The 17,151-nt window shown below is 42.8% G+C and overlaps 1 protein-coding gene across 1 annotated transcript; it reads left to right on the forward strand.

Moving 5' to 3' along the window:
• Positions 1-5,039: 5,039 nt before the first annotated feature.
• On the forward strand, positions 5,040-14,733 carry LOC127860866 (uncharacterized; the record flags this gene model as incomplete). Its single annotated transcript, XM_052399166.1, has 4 exons — positions 5,040-5,270; positions 9,893-10,066; positions 13,826-13,963; positions 14,644-14,733. Coding segments are annotated over 4 exons (633 nt in total), but the record flags the coding sequence as incomplete, so codon positions are not given.
• Positions 14,734-17,151: the final 2,418 nt, after the last annotated feature.

Consider the following 17,151-nt stretch of genomic DNA (forward strand, 5'->3'; position numbering starts at 1 on the left):
CTATAACATCGACCACTGCACAAGCCTCTTCGTTGTCTACAGTACCTGCATCAATAACATCTTCAGAAGTTTACACTGTTGTATCGACCGAATCTCTAACACCTTCAGAGTCTTCAAGCACAACGGTGAGCACAACGCTATTCAATACCGCGTCGGACTCAGTGCTGACTTCAATGCTTTCAAGTGCGATTCAAAGCCAATCTTCATCGTTTATCACAGAAACACTTTCAGATGTAAGCTCAGATCTTTCAACGCAGCAGAGTTTATCAACGTCGATTGCGCAAGTATCAACAACGCTACTGTCTTCAACAATGAGCGCCACGTCATTTGCCACAACACAGACTGAAATTGTTCCAAGCGAAACACAAAGTTTTACGGTGGAATCGTCTGCACAAATAGTTTCATCTCTACTTTCCACACTGACCAGTTCGGAAGATTCTACAACTCAGTCTATTGCAACGTCAGCCATTTCCATCACCAGTCTATTCACTCCAACGACTTCAATACCGGAATCACTGACATCGTCCACACTTACTTCGACACTACCGAGTGTTTACTCAACAGTGTCTGAATTCTCTACAACATCGGTAAGCGCTTCTTTATTGTCATCAGAGACTAGCTCAGTGGACATCTCAGCTATATCAAGTTTATCACAATCGAGTTCTACGGCATATACAGCTGTATCAAGCACAGACGTTATGAGTTTGACATCGGATACTGTTCAGATGTCGACTCCTGAGATTTCATCACAATCACTCTCTGACCTATTGACCTGAAATACCAACTTCTATAACATCGACCACTGCACAAGCCTCTTCGTTGTCTACAGTACCTGCATCAATAACATCTTCAGAAGTTTACACTGTTGTATCGACCGAATCTCTAACACCTTCAGAGTCTTCAAGCACAACGGTGAGCACAACGCTATTCAATACCGCGTCGGACTCAGTGCTGACTTCAATGCTTTCAAGTGCGATTCAAGCCAATCTTCATCGTTTATCACAGAAACACTTTCAGATGTAAGCTCAGATCTTTCAACGCAGCAGAGTTTATCAACGTCGATTGCGCAAGTATCAACAACGCTACTGTCTTCAACAATGAGCGCCACGTCATTTGCCACAACACAGACTGAAATTGTTCCAAGCGAAACACAAAGTTTTACGGTGGAATCGTCTGCACAAATAGTTTCATCTCTACTTTCCACACTGACCAGTTCGGAAGATTCTACAACTCAGTCTATTGCAACGTCAGCCATTTCCATCACCAGTCTATTCACTCCAACGACTTCAATACCGGAATCACTGACATCGTCCTACACTTACTTCGACACTACCGAGTGTTTACTCAACAGTGTCTGAATTCTCTACAACATCGGTAAGCGCTTCTTTATTGTCATCAGAGACTAGCTCAGTGGACATCTCAGCTATATCAAGTTTATCACAATCGAGTTCTACGGCATATACAGCTGTATCAAGCACAGACGTTATGAGTTTGACATCGGATACTGTTCAGATGTCGACTCCTGAGATTTCATCACAATCACTCTCTGACCTATTGACCGAAATACCAACTTCTATAACATCGACCACTGCACAAGCCTCTTCGTTGTCTACAGTACCTGCATCAATAACATCTTCAGAAGTTTACACTGTTGTATCGACCGAATCTCTAACACCTTCAGAGTCTTCAAGCACAACGGTGAGCACAACGCTATTCAATACCGCGTCGGACTCAGTGCTGACTTCAATGCTTTCAAGTGCGATTCAAAGCCAATCTTCATCGTTTATCACAGAAACACTTTCAGATGTAAGCTCAGATCTTTCAACGCAGCAGAGTTTATCAACGTCGATTGCGCAAGTATCAACAACGCTACTGTCTTCAACAATGAGCGCCACGTCATTTGCCACAACACAGACTGAAATTGTTCCAAGCTGAAACACAAAGTTTTACGGTGGAATCGTCTGCACAAATAGTTTCATCTCTACTTTCCACACTGACCAGTTCGGAAGATTCTACAACTCAGTCTATTGCAACGTCAGCCATTTCCATCACCAGTCTATTCACTCCAACGACTTCAATACCGGAATCACTGACATCGTCCACACTTACTTCGACCTACCGAGTGTTTACCTCAACAGTGTCTGAATTCTCTACAACATCGGTAAGCGCTTCTTTATTGTCATCAGAGACTAGCTCAGTGGACATCTCAGCTATATCAAGTTTATCACAATCGAGTTCTACGGCATATACAGCTGTATCAAGCACAGACGTTATGAGTTTGACATCGGATACTGTTCAGATGTCGACTCCTGAGATTTCATCACAATCACTCTCTGACCTATTGACCGAAATACCAACTTCTATAACATCGACCACTGCACAAGCCTCTTCGTTGTCTACAGTACCTGCATCAATAACATCTTCAGAAGTTTACACTGTTGTATCGACCGAATCTCTAACACCTTCAGAGTCTTCAAGCACAACGGTGAGCACAACGCTATTCAATACCGCGTCGGACTCAGTGCTGACTTCAATGCTTTCAAGTGCGATTCAAAGCCAATCTTCATCGTTTATCACAGAAACACTTTCAGATGTAAGCTCAGATCTTTCAACGCAGCAGAGTTTATCAACGTCGATTGCGCAAGTATCAACAACGCTACTGTCTTCAACAATGAGCGCCACGTCATTTGCCACAACACAGACTGAAATTGTTCCAAGCGAAACACAAAGTTTTACGGTGGAATCGTCTGCACAAATAGTTTCATCTCTACTTTCCACACTGACCAGTTCGGAAGATTCTACAACTCAGTCTATTGCAACGTCAGCCATTTCCATCACCAGTCTATTCACTCCAACGACTTCAATACCGGAATCACTGACATCGTCCACACTTACTTCGACACTACCGAGTGTTTACTCAACAGTGTCTGAATTCTCTACAACATCGGATAAGCGCTTCTTTATTGTCATCAGAGACTAGCTCAGTGGACATCTCAGCTATATCAAGTTTATCACAATCGAGTTCTACGGCATATACAGCTGTATCAAGCACAGACGTTATGAGTTTGACATCGGATACTGTTCAGATGTCGACTCCTGAGATTTCATCACAATCACTCTCTGACCTATTGACCGAAATACCAACTTCTATAACATCGACCACTGCACAAGCCTCTTCGTTGTCTACAGTACCTGCATCAATAACATCTTCAGAAGTTTACACTGTTGTATCGACCGAATCTCTAACACCTTCAGAGTCTTCAAGCACAACGGTGAGCACAACGCTATTCAATACCGCGTCGGAACTCAGTGCTGACTTCAATGCTTTCAAGTGCGATTCAAAGCCAATCTTCATCGTTTATCACAGAAACACTTTCAGATGTAAGCTCAGATCTTTCAACGCAGCAGAGTTTATCAACGTCGATTGCGCAAGTATCAACAACGCTACTGTCTTCAACAATGAGCGCCACGTCATTTGCCACAACACAGACTGAAATTGTTCCAAGCGAAACACAAAGTTTTACGGTGGAATCGTCTGCACAAATAGTTTCATCTCTACTTTCCACACTGACCAGTTCGGAAGATTCTACAACTCAGTCTATTGCAACGTCAGCCATTTCCATCACCAGTCTATTCACTCCAACGACTTCAATACCGGAATCACTGACATCGTCCACACTTACTTCGACACTACCGAGTGTTTACTCAACAGTGTCTGAATTCTCTACAACATCGGTAAGCGCTTCTTTATTGTCATCAGAGACTAGCTCAGTGGACATCTCAGCTATATCAAGTTTATCACAATCGAGTTCTACGGCATATACAGCTGTATCAAGCACAGACGTTATGAGTTTGACATCGGATACTGTTCAGATGTCGACTCCTGAGATTTCATCACAATCACTCTCTGACCTATTGACCGAAATACCAACTTCTATAACATCGACCACTGCACAAGCCTCTTCGTTGTCTACAGTACCTGCATCAATAACATCTTCAGAAGTTTACACTGTTGTATCGACCGAATCTCTAACACCTTCAGAGTCTTCAAGCACAACGGTGAGCACAACGCTATTCAATACCGCGTCGGACTCAGTGCTGACTTCAATGCTTTCAAGTGCGATTCAAAGCCAATCTTCATCGTTTATCACAGAAACACTTTCAGATGTAAGCTCAGATCTTTCAACGCAGCAGAGTTTATCAACGTCGATTGCGCAAGTATCAACAACGCTACTGTCTTCAACAATGAGCGCCACGTCATTTGCCACAACACAGACTGAAATTGTTCCAAGCGAAACACAAAGTTTTACGGTGGAATCGTCTGCACAAATAGTTTCATCTCTACTTTCCACACTGACCAGTTCGGAAGATTCTACAACTCAGTCTATTGCAACGTCAGCCATTTCCATCACCAGTCTATTCACTCCAACGACTTCAATACCGGAATCACTGACATCGTCCACACTTACTTCGACACTACCGAGTGTTACTCAACAGTGTCTGAATTCTCTACAACATCGGTAAGCGCTTCTTTATTGTCATCAGAGACTAGCTCAGTGGACATCTCAGCTATATCAAGTTTATCACAATCGAGTTCTACGGCATATACAGCTGTATCAAGCACAGACGTTATGAGTTTGACATCGGATACTGTTCAGATGTCGACTCCTGAGATTTCATCACAATCACTCTCTGACCTATTGACCGAAATACCAACTTCTATAACATCGACCACTGCACAAGCCTCTTCGTTGTCTACAGTACCTGCATCAATAACATCTTCAGAAGTTTACACTGTTGTATCGACCGAATCTCTAACACCTTCAGAGTCTTCAAGCACAACGGTGAGCACAACGCTATTCAATACCGCGTCGGACTCAGTGCTGACTTCAATGCTTTCAAGTGCGATTCAAAGCCAATCTTCATCGTTTATCACAGAAACACTTTCAGATGTAAGCTCAGATCTTTCAACGCAGCAGAGTTTATCAACGTCGATTGCGCAAGTATCAACAACGCTACTGTCTTCAACAATGAGCGCCACGTCATTTGCCACAACACAGACTGAAATTGTTCCAAGCGAAACACAAAGTTTTACGGTGGAATCGTCTGCACAAATAGTTTCATCTCTACTTTCCACACTGACCAGTTCGGAAGATTCTACAACTCAGTCTATTGCAACGTCAGCCATTTCCATCACCAGTCTATTCACTCCAACGACTTCAATACCGGAATCACTGACATCGTCCACACTTACTTCGACACTACCGAGTGTTTACTCAACAGTGTCTGAATTCTCTACAACATCGATAAGCGCTTCTTTATTGTCATCAGAGACTAGCTCAGTGGACATCTCAGCTATATCAAGTTTATCACAATCGAGTTCTACGGCATATACAGCTGTATCAAGCACAGACGTTATGAGTTTGACATCGGATACTGTTCAGATGTCGACTCCTGAGATTTCATCACAATCACTCTCTGACCTATTGACCGAAATACCAACTTCTATAACATCGACCACTGCACAAGCCTCTTCGTTGTCTACAGTAACTGCATCAATAACATCTTCAGAAGTTTACACTGTTGTATCGACCGAATCTCTAACACCTTCAGAGTCTTCAAGCACAACGGTGAGCACAACGCTATTCAATACCGCGTCGGACTCAGTGCTGACTTCAATGCTTTCAAGTGCGATTCAAAGCCAATCTTCATCGTTTATCACAGAAACACTTTCAGATGTAAGCTCAGATCTTTCAACGCAGCAGAGTTTATCAACGTCGATTGCGCAAGTATCAACAACGCTACTGTCTTCAACAATGAGCGCCACGTCATTTGCCACAACACAGACTGAAATTGTTCCAAGCGAAACACAAAGTTTTACGGTGGAATCGTCTGCACAAATAGTTTCATCTCTACTTTCCACACTGACCAGTTCGGAAGATTCTACAACTCAGTCTATTGCAACGTCAGCCATTTCCATCACCAGTCTATTCACTCCAACGACTTCAATACCGGAATCACTGACATCGTCCACACTTACTTCGACACTACCGAGTGTTTACTCAACAGTGTCTGAATTCTCTACAACATCGGTAAGCGCTTCTTTATTGTCATCAGAGACTAGCTCAGTGGACATCTCAGCTATATCAAGTTTATCACAATCGAGTTCTACGGCATATACAGCTGTATCAAGCACAGACGTTATGAGTTTGACATCGGATACTGTTCAGATGTCGACTCCTGAGATTTCCTCACAATCACTCTCTGACCTATTGACCGAAATACCAACTTCTATAACATCGACCACTGCACAAGCCTCTTCGTTGTCTACAGTACCTGCATCAATAACATCTTCAGAAGTTTACACTGTTGTATCGACCGAATCTCTAACACCTTCAGAGTCTTCAAGCACAACGGTGAGCACAACGCTATTCAATACCGCGTCGGACTACAGTGCTGACTTCAATGCTTTCAAGTGCGATTCAAAGCCAATCTTCATCGTTTATCACAGAAACACTTTCAGATGTAAGCTCAGATCTTTCAACGCAGCAGAGTTTATCAACGTCGATTGCGCAAGTATCAACAACGCTACTGTCTTCAACAATGAGCGCCACGTCATTTGCCACAACACAGACTGAAATTGTTCCAAGCGAAACACAAAGTTTTACGGTGGAATCGTCTGCACAAATAGTTTCATCTCTACTTTCCACACTGACCAGTATAGAAGATTCTACAACTCAGTCTATTGCAACGTCAGCCATTTCCATCACCAGTCTATTCACTCCAACGACTTCAATACCGGAATCACTGACATCGTCCACACTTACTTCGACACTACCGAGTGTTTACTCAACTAGTGTCTGAATTCTCTACAACATCGGTAAGCGCTTCTTTATTGTCATCAGAGACTAGCTCAGTGGACATCTCAGCTATATCAAGTTTATCACAATCGAGTTCTACGGCATATACAGCTGTATCAAGCACAGACGTTATGAGTTTGACATCGGATACTGTTCAGATGTCGACTCCTGAGATTTCATCACAATCACTCTCTGACCTATTTACCGAAATACCAACTTCTATAACATCGACCACTGCACAAGCCTCTTCGTTGTCTACAGTACCTGCATCAATAACATCTTCAGAAGTTTACACTGTTGTATCGACCGAATCTCTAACACCTTCAGAGTCTTCAAGCACAACGGTTAGCACAACGCTTATTCAATACCGCGTCGGACTCAGTGCTGACTTTCAATGCTTTCAAGTGCGATTCAAAGCCAATCTTCATCGTTTATCACAGAAACACTTTCAGATGTAAGCTCAGATCTTTCAACGCAGCAGAGTTTATCAACGTCGATTGCGCAAGTATCAACAACGCTACTGTCTTCAACAATGAGCGCCACGTCATTTGCCACAACACAGACTGAAATTGTTCCAAGCGAAACACAAAGTTTTACGGTGGAATCGTCTGCACAAATAGTTTCATCTCTACTTTCCACACTGACCAGTTCGGAAGATTCTACAACTCAGTCTATTGCAACGTCAGCCATTTCCATCACCAGTCTATTCACTCCAACGACTTCAATACCGGAATCACTGACATCGTCCACACTTACTTCGACACTACCGAGTGTTTACTCAACAGTGTCTGAATTCTCTACAACATCGGTAAGCGCTTCTTTATTGTCATCAGAGACTAGCTCAGTGGACATCTCAGCTATATCAAGTTTATCACAATCGAGTTCTACGGCATATACAGCTGTATCAAGCACAGACGTTATGAGTTTGACATCGGATACTGTTCAGATGTCGACTCCTGAGATTTCATCACAATCACTCTCTGACCTATTGACCGAAATACCAACTTCTATAACATCGACCACTGCACAAGCCTCTTCGTTGTCTACAGTACCTGCATCAATAACATCTTCAGAAGTTTACACTGTTGTATCGACCGAATCTCTAACACCTTCAGAGTCTTCAAGCACAACGGTGAGCACAACGCTATTCAATACCGCGTCGGACTCAGTGCTGACTTCAATGCTTTCAAGTGCGATTCAAAGCCAATCTTCATCGTTTATCACAGAAACACTTTCAGATGTAAGCTCAGATCTTTCAACGCAGCAGAGTTTATCAACGTCGATTGCGCAAGTATCAACAACGCTACTGTCTTCAACAATGAGCGCCACGTCATTTGCCACAACACAGACTGAAATTGTTCCAAGCGAAACACAAAGTTTTACGGTGGAATCGTCTGCACAAATAGTTTCATCTCTACTTTCCACACCGACCATTTCGGAAGATTCTACAACTCAGTCTATTGCAACGTCAGCCATTTCCATCACCAGTCTATTCACTCCAACGACTTCAATACCGGAATCACTGACATCGTCCACACTTACTTCGACACTACCGAGTGTTTACTCAACAGTGTCTGAATTCTCTACAACACCGGTAAGCGCTTCTTTATTGTCATCAGAGACTAGCTCAGTGGACATCTCAGCTATATCAAGTTTATCACAATCGAGTTCTACGGCATATACAGCTGTATCAAGCACAGACGTTATGAGTTTGACATCGGATACTGTTCAGATGTCGACTCCTGAGATTTCCTCACAATCACTCTCTGACCTATTGACCGAAATACCAACTTCTAACACATCGACCACTGCACAAGCCTCTTCGTTGTCTACAGTAACTGCATCAATAACATCTTCAGAAGTTTACACTGTTGTATCGACCGAATATCAAACACCTTCAGAGTCTTCAAGCACAACGGTGGGCACAACGCTATTCAATACCGCGTCGGACTCAGTGCTGACTTCAATGCTTTCAAGTGCGATACAAAGCCAATCTTCATCGTTTATCACAGAAACAATTTCAGATGTAAGCTCAGATCTTTCAACGCAGCAGAGTTTATCAACGTCGATTGCGCAAGTATCAACAACGCTACTGTCTTCAACAATGGACGCCACGTCATTTGCCACAACACAGACTGAAATTGTTCCAAGCGAAACACAAAGTTTTACTACGGTGGAATCGTCTGCACAAATAGTTTCATCTCTACCTTTCACACTGACCAGTTCGGAAGATTCTACAACTCAGTCTAGTGCAGCGTCAGCCATTTCCATCACCAGTCTGTTCACTCCAACAACTTCAATACTGGAATCACTGACATCGTCCACACTTACTTCGACACTACCGAGTGTTTACTCAACAGTGTCTGAATTCTCTACAACATCAGTGAGCGCTTCGTTATTGTCATCAGAGACTAGCTTCAGTGGACATCTCATCTATATCAAGTTTATCGCAATCGAGTTCTACGGCATATACAGCTGTATCAAGCACAGACGTTATGAGTTTGACATCGGATACTGTTCAGATGTCGACTCCTGAGATTTCCTCACAATCACTCTCTGACCTATTGACCGAAATACCAACTTCTATAACATCGACCACTGCACAAGCCTCTTCGTTGTCTACAGTACCTGCATCAATAACATCTTCAGAAGTTTACACTGTTGTATCGACCGAATCTCTAACACCTGCAGAGTCTTCAAGCACAACGGTGAGCACAACGCTATTCAATACCGCGTCGGACACAGTGCTGACTTCAATGCTTTCAAGTGCGATTCAAAGCCAATCTTCATCGTTTATCACAGAAACACTTTCAGATGTAAGCTCAGATCTTTCAACGCAGCAGAGTTTATCAACGTCGATTGCGCAAGTATCAACAACGCTACTGTCTTCAACAATGAGAGCCACGTCATTTGCCACAACACAAACTGAACTTGTTCCAAGCGAAACACAAAGTTTTACGGTGGAATCGTCTGCACAAATAGTTTCATCTCTACTTTCCACACTGACCAGTTCAGAAGATTCTACAACTCAGTCTATTGCAACGTCAGCCATTTCCATCACCAGTCTATTCAATCCAACGACTTCAATACCGGAATCACTGACATCGTCCACACTTACTTCGACACTACTGAGTGTTAACTCAACAGTGTCTGAATTCTCTACAACATCGGTAAGCGCTTCTTTATTGTCATCAGAGACTAGCTCAGTGGACATCTCAGCTATATCAAGTTTATCACAATCGAGTTCTACGGCATATACAGCTGTATCAAGCACAGACGTTATGAGTTTGACATCGGATACTGTTCAGATGTCGACTCCTGAGATTTCATCACAATCACTCTCTGACCTATTTACCGAAATACCAACTTCTTTAACATCGACCACTGCACAAGCCTCTTCGTTGTCTACAGTGCCTGCATCAATAACATCTTCAGAAGTTTACACTGTTGTATCGACCGAATCTCTAACACCTTCAGAGTCTTCAAGAACAACGGTTAGCACAACGCTATTCAATACCGCGTCGGACTCAGTGCTGACTTTAATGCTTTCAAGTGCGATTCGAAGCCAATCTTCATCGTTTATCACAGAAACACTTTTAGATGTAAGCTCAGATCTTTCAACGCAGCAGAGTTTATCAACGTCGATTGCGCAAGTATCAACAACGCTACTGTCTTCAACAATGAGCGCCACGTCATTTGCCACAACACAGACTGAAATTGTTCCAAGCGAAACACAAAGTTTAACGGTGGAATCGTCTGCACAAATAGTTTCATCTCTACTTTCCACACTGACCAGTTCGGAAGATTCTACAACTCAGTCTATTGTAACGTCAGCCATTTCTATCACCAGTCTGTTCACTCCAACGACTTCAATACCGGAATCACTGACATCGTCCACACTTACTTCGACACTACCGAGTGTTTACTCAACAGTGTCTGAATTCTCTACAACATCGGTAAGCGCTTCTTTAATGTCATCAGAGACTAGCTCAGTGGACATCTCAGCTATATCAAGTTCATCACAATCGAGTTCTACGGCATATACAGCTGTATCAAGCACAGACGTTATGAGTTTGACATCGGATACTGTTCAGATGTCGACCCATGAGATTTCATCACAATCACTCTCTGACCTATTGACCGAAATACCAACTTCTATAACATCGACCACTTCACAAGCCTTTTCGTTGTCTACAGTACCTGCAACAATAACATCTTCAGAAGTTTACACTGTTGTATCGACCGAATCTCTAACACCTTCAGAGTCTTCAAGCACAACGGTGAGCACAACGCTATTTAATACCGCGTCGGACTCAGTGCTGACTTCAATGCTTTCAAGTGCGATTCAAAGCCAATCTTCATCGTTTATCACAGAAACACTATCAGATGTAAGCTCAGATCTGTCAACGCAGCAGAGTTTATCAACGTCGATTGCGCAAGTATCAACAACGCTACTGTCTTCAACAATGAGCGCCACGTCATTTGCCACAACACAGACTGAAATTGTTCCAAGCGAAACACAAAGTTTTACGGTGGAATCGTCTGCACAAATAGTTTCATCTCTACTTTCCACACTGACCAGTTCGGAAGATTCTACAACTCAGTCTATTGCAACGTCAGCCATTTCCATCACCAGTTTATTTACTCCAACGACTTCAATACCGGAATCACTGACATCGTCCACACTTACATCGACACTACCGAGTGTTTACTCAACAGTGTCTGAATTCTCTACAACATCGAAAAGCGCTTCTTTATCGTCATCAGAGACTAGCTCAGTGGACATCTCAGCTATATCAAGTTTATCACAATCGAGTTCTACGGCAAATACAGCTGTATCAAGCACAGACGTTATGAGTTTCACATCGGATACTGTTCAGATGTCGACTCCTGAGATTTCATCACAATCACTCTCTGACCTATTGACCGAAATACCAACTTCTATAACATCGACCACTGCACAAGCCTCTTCGTTGTCTACAGTACTTGCATCAATAACATCTTCAGAAGTTTACACTGTTGTATCGACCGAATCTCTTACACCTTCAGAGTCTTCAAGCACAACGGTGAGCACAACGCTATTCAAGACCGCGTCGGACTCAGTGCTGACTTCAATGCTTTCAAGTGCGATTCAAAGCCAATCTTCATCGTTTATCACAGAAACACTTTCAGATGTAAGCTCAGATCTTTCAACGCAGCAGAGTTTATCAACGTCGATTGCGCAAGTATCAAAAACGCTACTGTCTTCAACAATGAGCGCCATGTCATTTGCCACAACACAGACTGAAATTGTTCCAAGCGAAACACAAAGTTTTACGGTGGAATCGTCTGCACAAATAGTTTCATCTCTACTTTCCACACCGACCATTTCGGAAGATTCTACAACTCAGTCTATTGCAACGTCAGCCATTTCCATCACCAGTCTATTCACTCCAACGACTTCAATACCGGAATCACTGACATCGTCCACACTTACTTCGACACTACCGAGTGTTTACTCAACAGTGTCTGAATTCTCTACAACACCGGTAAGCGCTTCTTTATTGTCATCAGAGACTAGCTCAGTGGACATCTCAGCTATATCAAGTTTATCACAATCGAGTTCTACGGCATATACAGCTGTATCAAGCACAGACGTTATGAGTTTGACATCGGATACTGTTCAGATGTCGACTCCTGAGATTTCATCACAATCACTCTCTGACCTATTGACCGAAATACCAACTTCTAACACATCGACCACTGCACAAGCCTCTTCGTTGTCTACAGTAACTGCATCAATAACATCTTCAGAAGTTTACACTGTTGTATCGACCGAATATCAAACACCTTCAGAGTCTTCAAGCACAACGGTGGGCACAACGCTATTCAATACCGCGTCGGACTCAGTGCTGACTTCAATGCTTTCAAGTGCGATACAAAGCCAATCTTCATCGTTTATCACAGAAACAATTTCAGATGTAAGCTCAGATCTTTCAACGCAGCAGAGTTTATCAACGTCGATTGCGCAAGTATCAACAACGCTACTGTCTTCAACAATGGACGCCACGTCATTTGCCACAACACAGACTGAAATTGTTCCAAGCGAAACACAAAGTTTTACTACGGTGGAATCGTCTGCACAAATAGTTTCATCTCTACCTTTCACACTGACCAGTTCGGAAGATTCTACAACTCAGTCTAGTGCAGCGTCAGCCATTTCCATCACCAGTCTGTTCACTCCAACAACTTCAATACTGGAATCACTGACATCGTCCACACTTACTTCGACACTACCGAGTGTTTACTCAACAGTGTCTGAATTCTCTACAACATCAGTGAGCGCTTCGTTATTGTCATCAGAGACTAGTTCAGTGGACATCTCATCTATATCAAGTTTATCGCAATCGAGTTCTACGGCATATACAGCTGTATCAAGCACAGACGTTATGAGTTTGACATCGGATACTGTTCAGATGTCGACTCCTGAGATTTCCTCACAATCACTCTCTGACCTATTGACCGAAATACCAACTTCTATAACATCGACCACTGCACAAGCCTCTTCGTTGTCTACAGTACCTGCATCAATAACATCTTCAGAAGTTTACACTGTTGTATCGACCGAATCTCTAACACCTGCAGAGTCTTCAAGCACAACGGTGAGCACAACGCTATTCAATACCGCGTCGGACACAGTGCTGACTTCAATGCTTTCAAGTGCGATTCAAAGCCAATCTTCATCGTTTATCACAGAAACACTTTCAGATGTAAGCTCAGATCTTTCAACGCAGCAGAGTTTATCAACGTCGATTGCGCAAGTATCAACAACGCTACTGTCTTCAACAATGAGAGCCACGTCATTTGCCACAACACAAACTGAACTTGTTCCAAGCGAAACACAAAGTTTTACGGTGGAATCGTCTGCACAAATAGTTTCATCTCTACTTTCCACACTGACCAGTTCAGAAGATTCTACAACTCAGTCTATTGCAACGTCAGCCATTTCCATCACCAGTCTATTCAATCCAACGACTTCAATACCGGAATCACTGACATCGTCCACACTTACTTCGACACTACTGAGTGTTAACTCAACAGTGTCTGAATTCTCTACAACATCGGTAAGCGCTTCTTTATTGTCATCAGAGACTAGCTCAGTGGACATCTCAGCTATATCAAGTTTATCACAATCGAGTTCTACGGCATATACAGCTGTATCAAGCACAGACGTTATGAGTTTGACATCGGATACTGTTCAGATGTCGACTCCTGAGATTTCATCACAATCACTCTCTGACCTATTTACCGAAATACCAACTTCTTTAACATCGACCACTGCACAAGCCTCTTCGTTGTCTACAGTGCCTGCATCAATAACATCTTCAGAAGTTTACACTGTTGTATCGACCGAATCTCTAACACCTTCAGAGTCTTCAAGAACAACGGTTAGCACAACGCTATTCAATACTGCGTCGGACTTAGTGCTGACTTTAATGCTTTCAAGTGCGATTCGAAGCCAATCTTCATCGTTTATCACAGAAACACTTTTAGATGTAAGCTCAGATCTTTCAACGCAGCAGAGTTTATCAACGTCGATTGCGCAAGTATCAACAACGCTACTGTCTTCAACAATGAGCGCCACGTCATTTGCCACAACACAGACTGAAATTGTTCCAAGCGAAACACAAAGTTTAACGGTGGAATCGTCTGCACAAATAGTTTCATCATTACTTTCCACACTGACCAGTTCGGAAGATTCTACAACTCAGTCTATTGTAACGTCAGCCATTTCTATCACCAGTCTGTTCACTCCAACGACCTCAATACCGGAATCACTGACATCGTCCACACTTACTTCGACACTACCGAGTGTTTACTCAACAGTGTCTGAATTCTCTACAACATCGGTAAGCGCTTCTTTAATGTCATCAGAGACTAGCTCAGTGGACATCTCAGCTATATCAAGTTCATCACAATCGAGTTCTACGGCATATACAGCTGTATCAAGCACAGACGTTATGAGTTTGACATCGGATACTGTTCAGATGTCGACCCATGAGATTTCATCACAATCACTCTCTGACCTATTGACCGAAATACCAACTTCTATAACATCGACCACTTCACAAGCCTCTTCGTTGTCTACAGTACCTGCATCAATAACATCTTCAGAAGTTTACACTGCTGTATCGACCGAATCTCTAACACCTTCAGAGTCTTCAAGCACAACGGTGAGCACAACGCTATTTAATACCGCGTCGGACTCAGTGCTGACTTCAATGCTTTCAAGTGCGATTCAAAGCCAATCTTCATCGTTTATCACAGAAACACTATCAGATGTAAGCTCAGATCTGTCAACGCAGCAGAGTTTATCAACGTCGATTGCGCAAGTATCAACAACGCTACTGTCTTCAACAATGAGCGCCACGTCATTTGCCACAACACAGACTGAAATTGTTCCAAGCGAAACACAAAGTTTTACGGTGGAATCGTCTGCACAAATAGTTTCATCTCTACTTTCCACACTGACCAGTTCGGAAGATTCTACAACTCAGTCTATTGCAACGTCAGCCATTTCCATCACCAGTTTATTTACTCCAACGACTTCAATACCGGAATCACTGACATCGTCCACACTTACATCGACACTACCGAGTGTTTACTCAACAGTGTCTGAATTCTCTACAACATCGAAAAGCGCTTCTTTATCGTCATCAGAGACTAGCTCAGTGGACATCTCAGCTATATCAAGTTTATCACAATCGAGTTCTACGGCAAATACAGCTGTATCAAGCACAGACGTTATGAGTTTCACATCGGATACTGTTCAGATGTCGACTCCTGAGATTTCATCACAATCACTCTCTGACCTATTGACCAAAATACCAACTTCTATAACATCGACCACTGCACAAGCCTCTTCGTTGTATACAGTACCTGCATCAATAACATCTTCAGAAGTTTACACTGTTGTATCGACCGAATCTCTAACACCTTCAGAGTCTTCAAGCACAACGGTGAGCACAACGCTATTCAATACCGCGTCGGACTCAGTGCTGACTTCAATGCTTTCAAGTGCGATTCAAAGCCAATCTCTATTGTTTATCACAGAAACACTTTCAGATGTAAGCTTAGATCTTTCAACGCAGCAGAGTTTATCAACGTCGATTGCGCAAGCATCAACAATGCTACTGTCTTCAACAATGAGCGCCACGCCATTTGCCACAACACAGACTGAAATTGTTCCAAGCGAAACACAAAGTTTTACGGTGGAATCGTCTGCACAAATAGTTTCATCCTTACTTTCCACACTGACCAGTTCGGAAGATTCAACAACTCAGTCTATTGCAACGTCAGTCATTTCCATCACCAGTCTATTCACTCCAACGACTTCAATACCGGAATCACTGACATTGTCCACACTTACTTCGACACTACCGAGTGTTTACTCAACAGTGTCTGAATTCTCTACAACATCGGTAAGCGCTTCTTTATTACCATCAGAGACTAGCTCATTGGACATCTCAGCTATATCAAGTTTATCACAATCGAGTTCTACGGCATATACAGCTGTATCCAGCAAAGAAGTTATGAGTTTGACATCGGATACTGTTCAGATGTCGACTCCTGAGATTTCATCACAATCACTCTCTGACCTATTGACCGAAATACCAACTTCTATAACATCGACCACTGCACAAGCCTCGTCGTTGTCTACAGTACCTGCATCAATAACATCTTCAGAAGTTTACACTGTTGTATCGACCGAATCTCTAACACCTTCAGAGTCTTCAAGCACAACGGTGAGCACAACGCTATTCAATACCGCGTCGGACTCAGTGCTGACTTCAATGCTTTCAAGTGCGATTCAAAGCCAATCTTCATCGTTTATCACAGAAACACTTTTAGATGTAAGCTCAGATCTTTCAACGCAGCAGAGTTTATCAACGTCGATTGCGCAAGTATCAACAACGCTACTGTCTTCAACAATGAGCGCCACGTCATTTGCCACAACACAGACTGAAATTGTTCCAAGCGAAACACAAAGTTTTACGGTGGAATCGTCTGCACAAATAGTTTCATCTCTACTTTCCACACTGACCAGTTCGGAAGAATTTACAACTCAGTCTATTGCAACGTCAGCCATTTCCATCACCAGATTATTCACTCGAACGACTTCAATACCGGAATCACTGGAATCGTCCACACTTACTTCGACACTACCGAGTGTTTACTCAACAGTGTCTGAATTCTCTACAACATCGGTAAGCGCTTCTTTATTGTCATCAGAGACTAGCTCACTGGACAT

The sequence above is a fragment of the Dreissena polymorpha genome, chromosome 15, assembly GCF_020536995.1.
Source record: "Dreissena polymorpha isolate Duluth1 chromosome 15, UMN_Dpol_1.0, whole genome shotgun sequence".
Lineage (NCBI taxonomy): Eukaryota > Metazoa > Mollusca > Bivalvia > Myida > Dreissenidae > Dreissena > Dreissena polymorpha.